Raw genomic sequence first — 14476 nt, forward strand, 5'->3', positions numbered from 1 at the left:
TTCAGATATTATAAACTGATTGATGAAGTAAAGCAATAACATGAGATTGAAAAATTATTCAGCAACACTTTATTTAAAGTTTAATTGCATCTATGAGTTGTATTTAATATCAATCAGTTGGGGGCAGTTCATCTAAAAGTTGATGAGTGTGTTTTGTTTACTATATTTAGCTATCAAAATAGTTTACCAAAGAAATAATTTACCAAATAAAAGAAAAAGAAAAACCAAACAAGGTGAAGTACTTTTCATTTCTAAAGTATTTGGGTTTAGTTATTTTACAATAATAAACTCTTTGTCGATTTTTCGAGAATAACTACATATATAAATAACTACATCGTGAAATATATCGTTACCGTGAAATAAAATTGGTCATGTTGTGAAACAGAATTTTGGTCATACTGCCCACCCATCAGCTATCTGTCAGAGAAAAGGAAGGGGAATGTTTCCATGTGCTTATCTACGCTGATTAACTAAACAAATTGCATGCTCGTTTAACATTAACCTAAAGTCTATACAGATAAATCAATCATTCCTGATTAGAAGCAAAGCCACACAGCACCGATGGTGAACTTTTTAACCTCTTGATTCTCGCTTGGAAAGACTTTGGCCTTTAGTTATAGGATTTCTGGTGGTCTACATTTGTGCATTACGTACTGCTTCCGTCATTAAGAAAATATGCAGGAAATGTAATACATAAGATTTATACAAGAAATGACAAGAAAGAACCTGAAACACTTGGGAATTTAGTTTGCGTGAGAAAACCTCAATATGTTTTATTTGCTCCATACTTTAACAATAATACTGTAGTCTGTACTGTAAATTAGGAGCTAAATAAATACATGAGTCACAGGTTTTCTATTTAAATAATATATATTACTATATTAGTCTTAAATTGTTGTATTGCTTATGGCTGTGATTTCTACAAACCATGCATTTTACCAATGTGAAAGACTCTGTGAGTGTAAGGTTACTGTAAGATTAAGCTCTTACTGTAGTATAATATACTTGGGTGAATCTCACAAAGCATGTCAAGAACATACTTAGATCATTTTTCACCTTCAAAATATATATAAAAAATATATATTTTGCATGAAAAAAATAAGGCTTATTTTTAAGACCATTAAGCCCATTCTCCATGCTCATTACCGTAATGCATTCAGATGCTAGTTTGTCATTTTCATTACTAATACAGTAAAGAACATCTTCCTGTCTAACTTTTAAAAAATAAAAGCAAAACATAAAGGCATAAATTTAAACCAATACAACAATAACTTATTTTTTGCATTGAGGTAATAGGAATGATTTTGTTTTACTATGAAATGGAGGAATTGTGATGAAACTATCATGCAAATTACATTACAACGCAATTACCCCTAAAGGTCCTAAAAGGGCTTGATTTTCTTTATGCAAAATATAATTTGTTATTTTCATTCTCAGAGCTTCCAGCTGACAAATAGAAAATAATGGGTAATTCTAACTCAGAATAATATAGTCTGTACCAATAAAGCTGGTTTGAGATGTCTAAGAAACCTGTATTTTGTATTTACAATTGAATTCCAGAACTTATTAGCTCCTTCATGAAAACACCGAAGTCGTAGTTTCAGTGCAAGCAAAGAAAGAAGTCGCACGCTTGCTGGTAGTGTAACCATATGAAATAATTAATTAGAGTTATCTTTACACAAGGTCGTCATGCTATAAATTAAGTTTTAATACTGTTGTCATCAATCATGTATTTGATTGATCAGGTATTTAATTGGTTATTCTATAGACTTTTGCTCCTCAGAATGATCTAAACTCTGATTGGTCCATATGTCCTATAGCAAACTGAACAAGGGCAGTACGAGCCCTCTGGTCGCATGCAGCACGGCTGCTGGGAGAGCAGATAAATACAGCGCTGTTACATCCACAAAAAAAAGCTGCACCAGACCCAGCAACAACATCCCGAGCATGTATCCCAGAAACAGCAGACTGTGCCAGTTGCCATGAATCAGTGCCTTTGGGCCGTCAGGGTGCAAAACACACAGGAACCCTAATACGAGGGTACGTGACACTGTCAGAGTGTAGTAAAGGTCAAAGGTTGAGGCATGGCTTCGCTCCGTTTGGGAGACTTGGGAGACTTTAGCCAGCCAGGCAAGAGACAGGCTGTGGAGGACCAGGCTGAGAGGAGAGTAGACGTACTCCAGCGGCTCCATCACATGCAGTCCTTCACAGGCTGGAAAGAGAAAAAATGAAATTACTGTTTTTAACAATCACAAGGACCCATTTCTCAATCGTGGCATACAAACTCTTCACACAGTGAGCACAACAGCAATCTATGTGGGCTAAACTGCGGATAATTTACAGTGATGGCCAAAATGGCAGTGACATAAATTTTGTGTTTCGCAAAGTTTGCTGCTTCAGTATTTGTAGATAATTTTTTTGTCTTATGTTTCTATGGTATACCGGAAAACAATAAAACTTATGAAATGCTTAAAGGCTTTTATTGGCAAAAACATTCAATGATGAGTCAATATCTACAGTGTTGCCCCTTCTTCTTCATAACCTCTGCAATTCACTCCAGCATCCTGGATATCAGCTTCTGGGCAAAATCCTGACTGATAGCGATCCATTCTTGCCTTATTAGTGCTCAGAGTTAATCACAATTTGTGGACTTAACTCGCCTTTTAAGGATTGACTACAGGTTCTCTAGTCTATAGGATTAAAATCCATGGAGTTGCCTGGCCACAAATCCAAAATTTCAATGTAATGATCTCCATGCCACTTCATTATCACTCTTGCATGCATCTGATCACTCTGCACAATAATCTAGGAACTATGTGAATCCGCACCACAACAACTAAAGCAGCAAACTTTGCAAAACACAAAATTTATGTCACTGCCAAAAGTTTTGGCCATGACTGTATCATGATTTGACACAAAATATATTCAATGACTACATCTTTCAAATGACATGAATTAATTATTTTCTCTATGTACCTACAGAACAATTTGCAAAACTGAATAAGATATCAAATTTTGACATTTCTGCAGTAACACCATATTCAAATATTTTTCAAATCTAAAAAAATGAAACCATCAAAACAATTTGATGTTAAGATAAGGCCCGTTCACACCAACGACGATAGCTATAACGATAAAGATATTGTTTTAAAAATCGTTTCAAATGTAAAAGAATAGCAGAGTCCACACCATAACTATAACGATAACGGCACAGAGGAATGATATTGTTGGAATCACTGTCACAACAATTTTTTTTTCTGATGAATGAAAAAAACATTGACAGCCAATCAGAATCCAACAGACTTTTAAAGCTCGAGCATTTAAAGCGGCAGAGATGACATATTTGCAGCACGTGCTTATAATAAACAGAATGTTATGTTGCGTTGGTGTGGATGCTAATATAGTTTCCATAAGTTACAGTATCTTTATAGTTATCATTCTTGTGCTGAACGAGTCTTTAGTCTTTCCATTATATACTGTAAAAGACAACTTAGGAGTAATTTTTTACTGTAATGTAAACATGGACCATGTAACATATATTGCATTTTGGACGTGAAATTCATTTGCGGTGCCAAGCTGAAAGTTGGTTAGGAGAGCTGTGAGTTTTGGGGAAAAAAATGTATTGAGAAATGTGTCCCATTGAAACGTCCCATAATTGAAGCCATCATACCTGTCACGCTGACGGAGGCGAAGGTGAGAACTGTCAGAAAGCAGAAGACATGGATGGAGCCTGGCATATTCAGTGCAAACAGGTGACCCAAGCTCACACTGACCATTGGGAGGAAGCGAGCGATTAAAGGGTACAGGCCAGAGTGGGAACAGCCTTCAGCCCATACGGCCAGAACACACTGGACGCTCCCGCAAACTGCCGGCACAAACAAACGCTCGGCTAGCCTCAGTGAAAAAGGTTTCAAGTGGATCAGACCCACACCATGCAAAGCTAGCAGTGCCATGAGATTCAGAAGTACCTGGAGGGAACAAAGCAGGAGAAAGAGGAAGTTCAATGCACCTAAAAACGACACATAAATGCCAGGAGAGTCATACTGCAAACTTTTCATTATGTACCTAAAAACACTAAAGCCAATTTTAGAGGAAATGATAAACATAACGGATGATAATGTTACATGAAAAGCAGTAACAGCTGCTGTTTCAAACTATTTCAAAGAACATTTTATAAATCATTATACATGCCGTTTTATGGTCACATTTAATACACTGAATATTGTATTGGTTTAGTTTAAAAATCTTTAGGTCATTTTACACCACAAGTCTACACTTTGGTGAAAACTTCCAGAAAAACTTTAACCAGCCACAGCACACAAATCTACACTTTCCTACCGTACAGTGGGGTCCAAAAGTCAGAGATTACATAGCAAATCCCAGAAATAAACAAGGTTTAAAAAAAACCATGAAACAAAGAAACGTGAATTTAATACAAACTATTTAGAATGCAAATGCAATAAATGCAAATACACAAACTTTAAAAGGACTAAAGCATGTCTAAAAGAGTTTATAGCATGAGTCCAGTGATCACATGTAGCACACCTAAGCCCCTTTCACACAGAGATTCCGGAAAATACACGGATAAAGTGACCCGGGATTTGACCCGGGTTCGTTTGATTTTGGTCATTCACACTGCCAGTGATTTTCCGGAATCAGAGAGTGCGTTCACACACAACCCGTAAAAATGCCGTAAAGACACGTGACATCGATGTGACTTGTAATCTCAGCAGCGTCTTAAGTTTGCTTATGAGCTGCGATCTCTCTCTCGAGAAACCACGCCTGTGCATTTGTTTCTCTGATTCGATCATAAACTTGCGCATTACGTACCGTTTCACAGCTGGAGAACGAGCCCGGCTTCAGCGTCATCACTACGACACGGCATTGTTACGGCTTTTGTTCACACAGCGCGCGTTCCGGGACTGAACACGGCAATGTTACTAGGTCCCGACCCGGCATCGATCCCGGCTTAAATCCCGGGTCGAGTTTGCGTTCACACAGAAGGCGCTCTGGCAATTTGCCGGCAATTTGCCGGGTTCAAAGCGCTGTGTGAAAGGGGCTCTAATGATTCATCCGAGAGCTGCCCAGTCTTGTGCTTTACACCCTACAGATGATCAATACGCACATTTGTTATTTGCAATACTATAATGTTCATTTGCACTGCTGACTGTTATTATAGTAACAACTGTTTACATATGCATCTTGCACTACTACCTTGACTGGAATATGCTCAATTTGCACTGCCGACTGTTTATTTACAGTACCGACTGTTTACATACACATTTGCAATACCGTACTTTAACTGTAATATGCAATTACTTTCCACTGCACTTTCACTCGGATAGCTTCTGTCCAAACTTTACTTGCACTACTTTAAATCCATTGTTATACTGCTCATTTTAGCCTAACTTATACATATATCTATTTGTAAAATTCTGTTTATAGTAATAGCCATCTGTATATTATGCTCACATTCTGTTTATAGTAACAGCCATCTGTATATATATTCATAGTACATATCTATCTGTAAAAATCTGTTTATAGTAACAGCCATCTGTATATTATATTCAGTACATATCTATCTGTAAAAATTCTGTTTATAGTAATAGCCATCTGTATATTATATTCAGTACATATCTAGCTGTAAATTCTGTTCACAGTATCTGTATATTATATTCATAGGACAAATCTATCTGTAAATTTTTGTTTATAATAGTATTCAACTCTATATTTATTCAGTACATATCCATGATCTGCACTTATGGAACCACTGTATATCCTGCACTTGCTGCTATTGCACTTCTGGTTAGACCTAAACTGCATTTCGTTGCCTTGTACCTACTTGTGTAATGACAATAAAGTTGAATCTAATCTAATCTAATCTAATTCAGATATATTCCTAACATTGATGATACAGTATATATACCCATTTCTCATGACTTTAAATAGTGATGGTCCATTTAACATAATCCTTGTTTAATCCTTGTCCCCGTTAATATTAATTGTGTAAAAAACAGCAGCTTAGACATATACTGCAAAATACCTTTGTAAGTAAATACTTTTTTTTTGGTCTCCTTTTAAGCTTTAAAATTTACTCCATTCTATTCACTCAGGTTCTTCAAAACTGGCCAGAACTTTCTGCACTGACCCCAAATGCATGACTAGAAAGCCTGCAAAATCATCTGATCATTACTTACATAAGGCAACTTTAAAATATGCATGCAGATCATAAAACAGATGTAGAACTGATAAAGATGTAGTTGTGTGAGCACAATACCTGTATGAATGCAAGTGGCACCGCATAAGGATAGTGATACTGGGGAATGAAGATCCTGCTTACAAAACTGTGTAGATTATCCGCCAGAGCGTACACAATCACAGCCACCAGGGCCGCGATGCACAGCAGGAGTGGCACCAGGGGTTTACACACTTCATACACACAAGCTCTGAGAGCATGCGGCGTATGCATCTGCCACCATGCCGAACTAAAACACAAATGGACAGACAGTAAAATAAATATGGCTTAATGTTATTGTCATTTTTGCACCTAAGAATATCACATTCGAGATACTGATTAAGTAATAGCATAACTTCACAAGCACTGATGATAAAGATGATTTGATGGCCATTATTTGCAAGCAAGTATTCACAATAAAAAATTTGATCTCACCATCTGGACAACAGATTTTGCCATGGGTCCATAGTGGTCCACCCACCCCGGGACCAGTGGAGTGGAATACGGGTTTAGAGTTTGACCCCTTTAAAGCATCAGGGGTTGGAGGATGGACGTAAAACTACCTGTACACAAAAGACAAGTAATCAAAAATAATGAATAAAACACTGTAAAAAAAATTCTAACCTCTCCAAGTCAAAATTTTCTAGTGACTGGTCACATCTAAATTTTTACATTGGCCCAAGTGTAATTCTTGTTGGAATAGTCTGTTAACATTGGCTCAATGAGAAATAATACGTCAGACTAATTGAAAAATTAAGATGTGACCAGTCACTAGAAATTTTTGACTTGGGGATGTAATTTTTTTTTACAGTGAACAAATAAATAAATAAAGGTAAAAATAATAAAGACACAGACCATTATTTTAGCCAATAATCATTTAAGCAATTTAAACAAAAAACATAACCATAAGTCATGATTTGTCCAGTAAATATGTCATTTTTAAAACGCTTAATTTTTTTATTCAAATTAATTTAAAATGAAAGCCCTTTAATTCAAATTAATCAAAATAAAATGAAAATGTAAAGTCAAATCAAATAGAATTAAAATATCAAATATAATGAAAATAAATTATCTAAGTAAATTAAATATATATTTTAAAATGAATAAATAAAATATATTATAAAATATATTATACAGAAAAGATTACTGACGTTAAGATAGACCAACTCACATTGCTTCAGGAGACCTTGTCAATCCATTACATATTTCCATCACGTATGAGCTGTTGTCACTCTGAGAGTTAAAAATACAAATAAGTTTAACTAACTTCACTCGATGATAGATTGTCTTTCCGCCGTTAAGATCAGTGTTTTATCCTGGTTTTTTTCCCTTTGATTGGCCCCCTCTCGTTTGAGTGCATTGAGAACATAAACTGACTCTATGCGAGCCTGCGATAGGCTCAAACCAGAGGACAGGCGGTGTTAATGATTGAAACGTCACCTCGCATCGGTAAACTCGGTAAACACTGGTATCCTGACTCCGACGCAGTGTTGTTGTTGTGTAGGCTACTATACTTTGCACAAATAATTAATCAAGCAGGTGACTAACAATTTAGACGCGTTATGCATTATTGCTTTGTCAAATACATTGTGCAGTGAGAATATAAATATGAAATTCTCTGGAACCTCATAGTTTGATCATGCTGCTATGTACTTAAGACGATTGCCTCTCTTTATTGGACAGATAACGTATGGTTATACAAGACAGAATAAGGGAACATTTGTTTGCCAAACTTTTCTATCGAATGCATTGACAACCCTTCCCCCAACATAAACTTTAGCTACTGGCTGCAAACAATGTAAAAGCATAGTTGCATAATGTACAAAATATGTAATTTTGAATATTAGCCATGAAAGTAACTAGTTAATAATATTAATGTAGCCAAATAGTCAAGAAATTAGGAAAAGGTAAAGGTAGTAGGTAAAGTAACTGAGCACACTGACAGTTTCAAAGACATGACTTCACAAACAGCGTTTGCATACGAAGGCCCTTCCTAAGGATGTTTTCTGATTTCATAAAGGTCGAAAAAGGGATCTCAGCAGACAGGACCTGATATTTGAATATGCCTTCCTATCTTTATATTTGAGCAAGGCTAAGAGTGACTGAACATGAGTGACTCACCACAGTCTATGGGAATAAAAAGTACAGATCATTTCATGTTATGCTTGAGAGTTAATATGGCTTCCTACAATAAAATGTAGACATATAACACGGACAGAGTAAACAAAACATCCATTAAGTCCATGATAAATCACTAATAACAAAACAAACATTTCTGAATATGTGTGCTCACAATCAGGTATTTTCTGTGGCTAGCAGCTGGATCCACAGAATAAAAGGAGAAATGTACTGAGGGTAAACAAGCACATTATATCCATGATAGGTGGGTGAGAACAGAGAGTCAATGCAATATCACCATGACAACCCAGTACTTATTAATCAGGTCAAATATCAGTAAGAACACCAATATGGTGAGATCATAGTACTGATGAATGCCAGTGATCACTGATGGGTCAATGAACAAAAGGACATTCGCTTAAGCAGGGCCGTCGCTAGGTCAGGTGAAATGTGGTGACAATTATAGATCCAGCAGTTTTACTATATAGGCCCATGTTGTATGAATAATTATAATATTTATATTAGTTGTATACCTGAGATTTAAATGAAAACCACAAAAACATGCAATTCGGTTAGTCCGATCTATATTTACATCAGATGGACCAATAAAATGGTAAGTCCCACCCCAGCTCGTGAACAGAACCAATCAGAGTTGAGGCGGCAGTGCCTGAAGTTAACAACGAACTTTGGTCAAAGAGAAGCCCAAGAGGCGAAACTCTGTTGTGTTATGGGTAACAGTCTGTAGATGGCGCTGCGGAGGCGCGTCCGCCATTATGGACTGAAAGCTGCTGAAATCGTTAGCGCCAGTCAATGGCAAAATCAATGCCTCTTCTCTCACAAAAAGAAAAAAATACAAAAAAACGTCTCATACACAAATGCACACACAATAGATGGTGGTGTCTGATTAATTACTGAGATCTTATGGCACCACTTCCATTTTAGTACTGTTTATAGTTCATGTGTGCACTTGCTAGATTGCACATTTTTTTGTAGCCTACCTTTCCGCCTGTAATAGATTAGATTAGATTAGTTTCCAATTTATTGTCATTACACAAGTACAGGTACAAGGCAACGAAATGCAGTTTAGGTCTAACCAGAAGTGCAATAGCAGCAAGTGCAGGATATACAGTGGTTCCATAGTGCAGGACATGTACTGAATAAATATAGAGTTAAATACTATAAACTGAATTTTACAGATAGATTTGTCCTATGAATATAATATACAGATAATATAATATACAGATAACTATTACTGTGAACAGAATTTACAGCTAGATATGAACTGAATATAATATACAGATGGCTATTACTATAAACAGAATTTTTACAGATAGATCTGTACAGTGAACATAATATACAGATGATTATTACTGTAAAGTATGGACTAGTGGTTCGTTTAGGATGGGAGCACTACAGAAAGATTCCGGCCAGAGAATCCTTTATCAGCTTTATTTCCAAGATCAGGATGCCAATATACAAGTTCAAATGTATGTGTGGTCTAAACAGAGAGAAAGAAAAAGAAATAATGCAATGGTAATAATAACTGATTAATAAACAAATAAAGGAATACTAAACAATGCTCATTGTCATCATTAACAACAGTACAGTACAGAAAATAATAATTTACGTTAATACAGTGCAACAAAATATGTCACTATATGCCCTTTAATATCTGTACTGCTGCACCTTTAAGTGGCTATGCAGAATGACACTGTATCACTATAACACTCGATGCAGGTAGTACCAAATAAACAGTAAATGCACTGCACTCGAACACAAAAGCATATCTCTAAATAACTAACACAAATAAGGTCTAAATCGACATATAAAGGGCTAATTATTGCATACAGGAAACATGTTGCATATTACAGCACGATCTGGCATCATGACTACACTAATTAGTCACGCAGTTCAACAAATAAAACTAGTTCGCGTGAACATACATAAATTTCAAAACATTCATCACAACGCAGTACAAACATGCCACAGTAGTAAAAACTTACTTGCTTTTCATAAAACGCACACGAAAGTAAAGAAAAGGGTCTCCGAGTCTTCTCTCATCATCCCTGAGCACGAACAACTGAGCAGCGCACTGCATTTCCTGTCCAGGCGCAGTTCACGTGATGGAGCGTTCAAATGCACATAGGAAACTTCAGCGCTGAACAAATAGGCTTTCAGACAAGGCCGCCCCAACTGTCCGCATGGCAGTTGAAAGAGTAGGAGAAAGTCTATTTGGTGGTCTCTTCTTCGTCCTTGTCCTCCAGAGCTGGGAGCAGGATGAGCCGGGCGACTGGACGAATGTAGGTGCGGTCCTTCACTTGAACACTGATAGTCCGTACGCGTCCATCTGCTCCTGGATGAGTCTGGGTAATCCGTCCTACGGGCCATGACGCTCTGGGAAGTTGGGGATCCATGATTAAAACAACGTCGCCTATGGAGAGTGCCTTACCGTCTTTCCTCCACTTACTGCGCTCTTGTAGCCCTGGTAAGTAGTGACTGATGAAGGATGACCAGAAACGATCTGCGATAGCTTGGCTGTGCCTCCAACGTCTTCTCCCGAGGTCACTGGGGTCGTAAACTGCTTGGGGCAGCGACGAGTCGTGACGGCCCATGAGGAGGAGGTTAGGCGTGACCGGGTCTGGATCAGAGGCATCTGATGACAAGTAGCCTAAGGGTTTCGCATTCATTATGCCCTCGACCTCCACTAGGATTGTCATCAGGACAGGTTCAGGAACAGTCTGATCTTTAAGGACAACGCGAAGTGCAGTCTTGATAGATTTCACTTCCCTCTCCCATGTGCCACCAAAGTGCGGCGCACTTGGAGGATTGAATTGGAAGGATATCTGCTGTTCAGCGAGTTGCTCTCTCCACTGAGGTGCCATGGCAGCAACGGCTTCACGCAACTCTCTCTCTCCACCAACAAAGTTGGTACCATTGTCCATGAGGAGTTCGAACGGTCTGCCACGTCGAGAGATGAATCTTCTCAGTGACAGCAGGAAAGCATCTGTATCAAGGCTTTCTAATAAATCCAGATGCACCGAGCGAGTTGTCATGCATTTGTAGACAATGCCCCACCTTTTTTCAGTGCGACGACCGATCCTCACTTGGAAAGGTCCAAAGCAATCAACTCCGGTTGAATAGAACGGTGGCTTATGGAGTCGTAGTCGAGCTGGTGGGTAATCTGCCATCTTCGGTACGTCAGGTTTTGCTCTCCATCGTCGGCACTCCAGACATAAATGCTGATGCTTTCGAATGGCCTCTCTACCACGAATGATCCAAAACCTGCGTCTGATCTCGGCAAGAACTCGTTCTGGCCCAGGGTGCAGTAGTGACTCATCAAAATCCTTGATGATAAGCTTCGTCACGGGATGGCTTGGGTCCAGGATAACTGGGTGGATAGTATCCAGGTCTAGTCCTTCAGCATGCCTTAACCTGCCACCGACTCTGAGTAGCTCCGTGGCTCCTTCATATTCTGGTGACAGAGATGCGAGACGACTGTCTGAAGGAAGAGTACGTCCAGCTTTGAGAGCTCTCAATTCTTCAGCAAAGCAGTCGTCTTGAGCCTTTTGTAACATCAGCTTCTCTGCTTGCAGAAAATCGGCAGCGGGAAAGTGTACTGTAGTATTAGCATCAGCCGCCCCGTGAAGGGAACTAGCAGTTTCCTTCAGAAGCTCTTTCCAGTTGGAGAACTTACTGGGGTCCGGAAGTTGAGTTGGCAAGATGCTGGACACAGTTCCCACAAAGGCAGACTTCCTTAACTCTGTGGTGTCTGGTTCTACCTCAGATGAAGGCATGTTGGGCCACTCCCTCTCAGACAAATGGAGGAAATGTGGACCTTTGTTCCAGCGATGATCCTGTACCATCTCTTGCAGAGTGAGTCCGCGGGTTATATCATCAGCTGGATTGCTTAGAGAATCAACATACCGCCATTGAACAGGGTTGGTCAGGTTCTGGATTTCTGCAACGCGTGTTCCAACGAACACTTTATAACGGCATGATTCTGATTTGATCCAGTGCAGCACAGTGGTGGAGTCTGACCAAAGAGTGATGTGCTCAGGTGGTACTGCAAGCTCTGTCTCGATCACTCTAGCCAGCTGTGCACCTGTAAGCGCGGCACTGAGCTCGAGACGCGGAATAGACAGCTGCTTACGGGGCGCGACTCTCGATCTGGCAAACACGAAGGAGACATAGACTTGTTGACTGTCGTCTGTCGTCTGCATGTAGGCTACTGATCCGTAGGCGCGCTCCGAGGCATCACAGAAAATGTGGATGTGACGGGTCGCGTTAGCAGTATCGGCGGTGGCTGGTGCATAGGGACGAGGCAGCTTGAGATGTTGCAAAGTGGGAATTTCCTTCACCCAACTCAACCATTTCTCCAGAAGGTCAGCAGGTTGGATCTTGTCGTCCCAGCCAATGTTGGCCTTCCACATGTCCTGAACAAGCACTTTACATCTTGTTGTGAATGGCACTATGTAGCCCAATGGGTCGTAAAGCTTGGCAAGGACACTGTAGACGTTACGAAGAGTAGCATCTGAAGATTCAGTATGGCGATGTTTGTAACTCAGGGTGTCGTTCAAACAGTCCCAGCAGAGTCCAAGCGTGGGCTCTTGGAGGTTGTCACTGGCCTTGGATAGCCATAGCTCACTACTAGCCGACTGCGCTTCAGGAGGTAGATGTGCTACAACTTCAGGCATGTTACTAGCCCATTGCCGGATCTCGAAACCTCCCTTGTTCAGAAGTGCTCGCAGGTCATCGACTAGACCCTTGGCATACTCAGCTTTACTCACACTGTGGAGGCAATTGTCGACATAGAACGAGTGCTCGATCACGTGCATGAGAGGAGAGTCTGGTGGTTCATGGTCTCTGACGTGCTGCTGCAGGGCAAAGACCGCACAACAGGGGCTGCACGTTGTTCCGAATGGTAACACCTCCCATTGGAATATGCGTGGTTCAGATGTCCTCTGCATGTCACGCCACAGGAATCGTAGGAGTGGTTTATCACTGGGCAACAAGCGGATCTGGTGGAACATTGATTTAATATCTCCGCTGATGGCCACAGCATGACATCGAAACCGCATCAGGACTCCAATCATGGTCGGACCGAGCGTTGGTCCCGGCAGGAGTTGGTCATTCAGGGACAGGCCGTTAAAGGAGAAGGAACAGTTAAAGACTACTCTATCCTTTCCATTGTGGTGCACCATATGATGAGGTACATACCACGACTCTGTGAACTTTGCTGCCTCTTCTGTAAAGATTTCCGCGACATAACCAGACTGAACAAGTTTATCCATCTCCTTGCAATATGAGGCTGCTCGAACGGTGTCCTTGGCCAACCGGCGCTCAGTGCTGCGTAGGTTAGGCATCACGGCATCTTGCTGAGCACAGAGTTGGATGACTGGCTGACGACGCAACAGTGGAGTAGCGTAGCGCTGGGTACCGTCGACAGATACACGTTCGGAGGCTGTCTGTAAGAGGATGAGTGCCTGCTGATCTTGCTTGGAACGCGTTGCAGTCTTCTCACTGACATAGGGAACTGTGTCAATGTGCCAAAGGCGTTCCACATTCCTGAGGAGTTCAGTATATGAAGACTCGGTGGCGATGTGCAGACAGGAAGACTGGTGAGAAGAGACTGGCATAATGTCAGAAGGACCTTGCAAGGACCAGCCTAGCCTTGTGCAGATGGCTATAGGACCGCCAGATGGGCCTGCTCTGACTGGCTGTGTAGGAGTGAGAAGCTGAGGCATATCAGAGCCGATGAGGAGCAGAGGTTGGGCTCTATGGATAGACGTCAAAGGAAGTCCTTTGAGATGCTCATAGCGCTTCTGGAGAGCTGCTACTGGGTATGTGTGTTCAGATAAACTCAGACTGCTTGCAGTGAACGCATGTTGAATCCAAAACTTTTTGTTTGGCGTGAAGATGGGGGATACATGAAAGCTAACTGAGGAACCTTTCAGTTCCTTCACCTCTTGCTGGACTGTCCTCAGATGAAGCGTCTCTGGATGCTGAGAGAGTTGTAGTTGCTCTACAGCTTGTGGGAGGATAATCGTTCTCTCCGAACCATCATCGAGCACTGCAAATGTCTCAAGAGTGCGATCTCCATGATGCAGAAGCACTTTGACAACC

General features: G+C 40.4%; 1 protein-coding gene across 1 annotated transcript; it reads right to left on the bottom strand.

Annotated features, from left to right (window-relative positions):
• Nucleotides 1-52: 52 nt before the first annotated feature.
• Nucleotides 53-7612, bottom strand: LOC309478925 (uncharacterized protein). The gene is made up of 5 exons (XM_082142735.1): nt 7407-7612; nt 6671-6798; nt 6278-6485; nt 3671-3968; nt 53-2212 (listed from the first exon to the last, which is right to left on the bottom strand). The coding sequence occupies exons 2-5, from the start codon at nt 6700-6702 to the stop codon at nt 1815-1817; spliced, it is 936 nt and encodes a 311-aa protein (XP_081998861.1). The 5' UTR covers nt 6703-6798; nt 7407-7612; the 3' UTR covers nt 53-1814.
• Nucleotides 7613-14476: the final 6864 nt, after the last annotated feature.

Source organism: Leuciscus leuciscus (genome assembly GCF_965113295.1).
Source record: "Leuciscus leuciscus genome assembly, chromosome: 17".
Lineage (NCBI taxonomy): Eukaryota > Metazoa > Chordata > Actinopteri > Cypriniformes > Leuciscidae > Leuciscus > Leuciscus leuciscus.

Coding starts and splice junctions, on each gene's coding strand:
- LOC309478925 (XM_082142735.1), bottom strand. CDS start 6,702: ATGGACCCATGGCAAAATCTGTTGTCCAGATG. Junction 6,486..6,670: donor CAAAATCTGTTGTCCAGATG/GTGAGATCAAAT, acceptor TTTGTGTTTTAG/TTCGGCATGGTGGCAGATGC. Junction 3,969..6,277: donor TGCCACTTGCATTCATACAG/GTATTGTGCTCA, acceptor TGTTCCCTCCAG/GTACTTCTGAATCTCATGGC.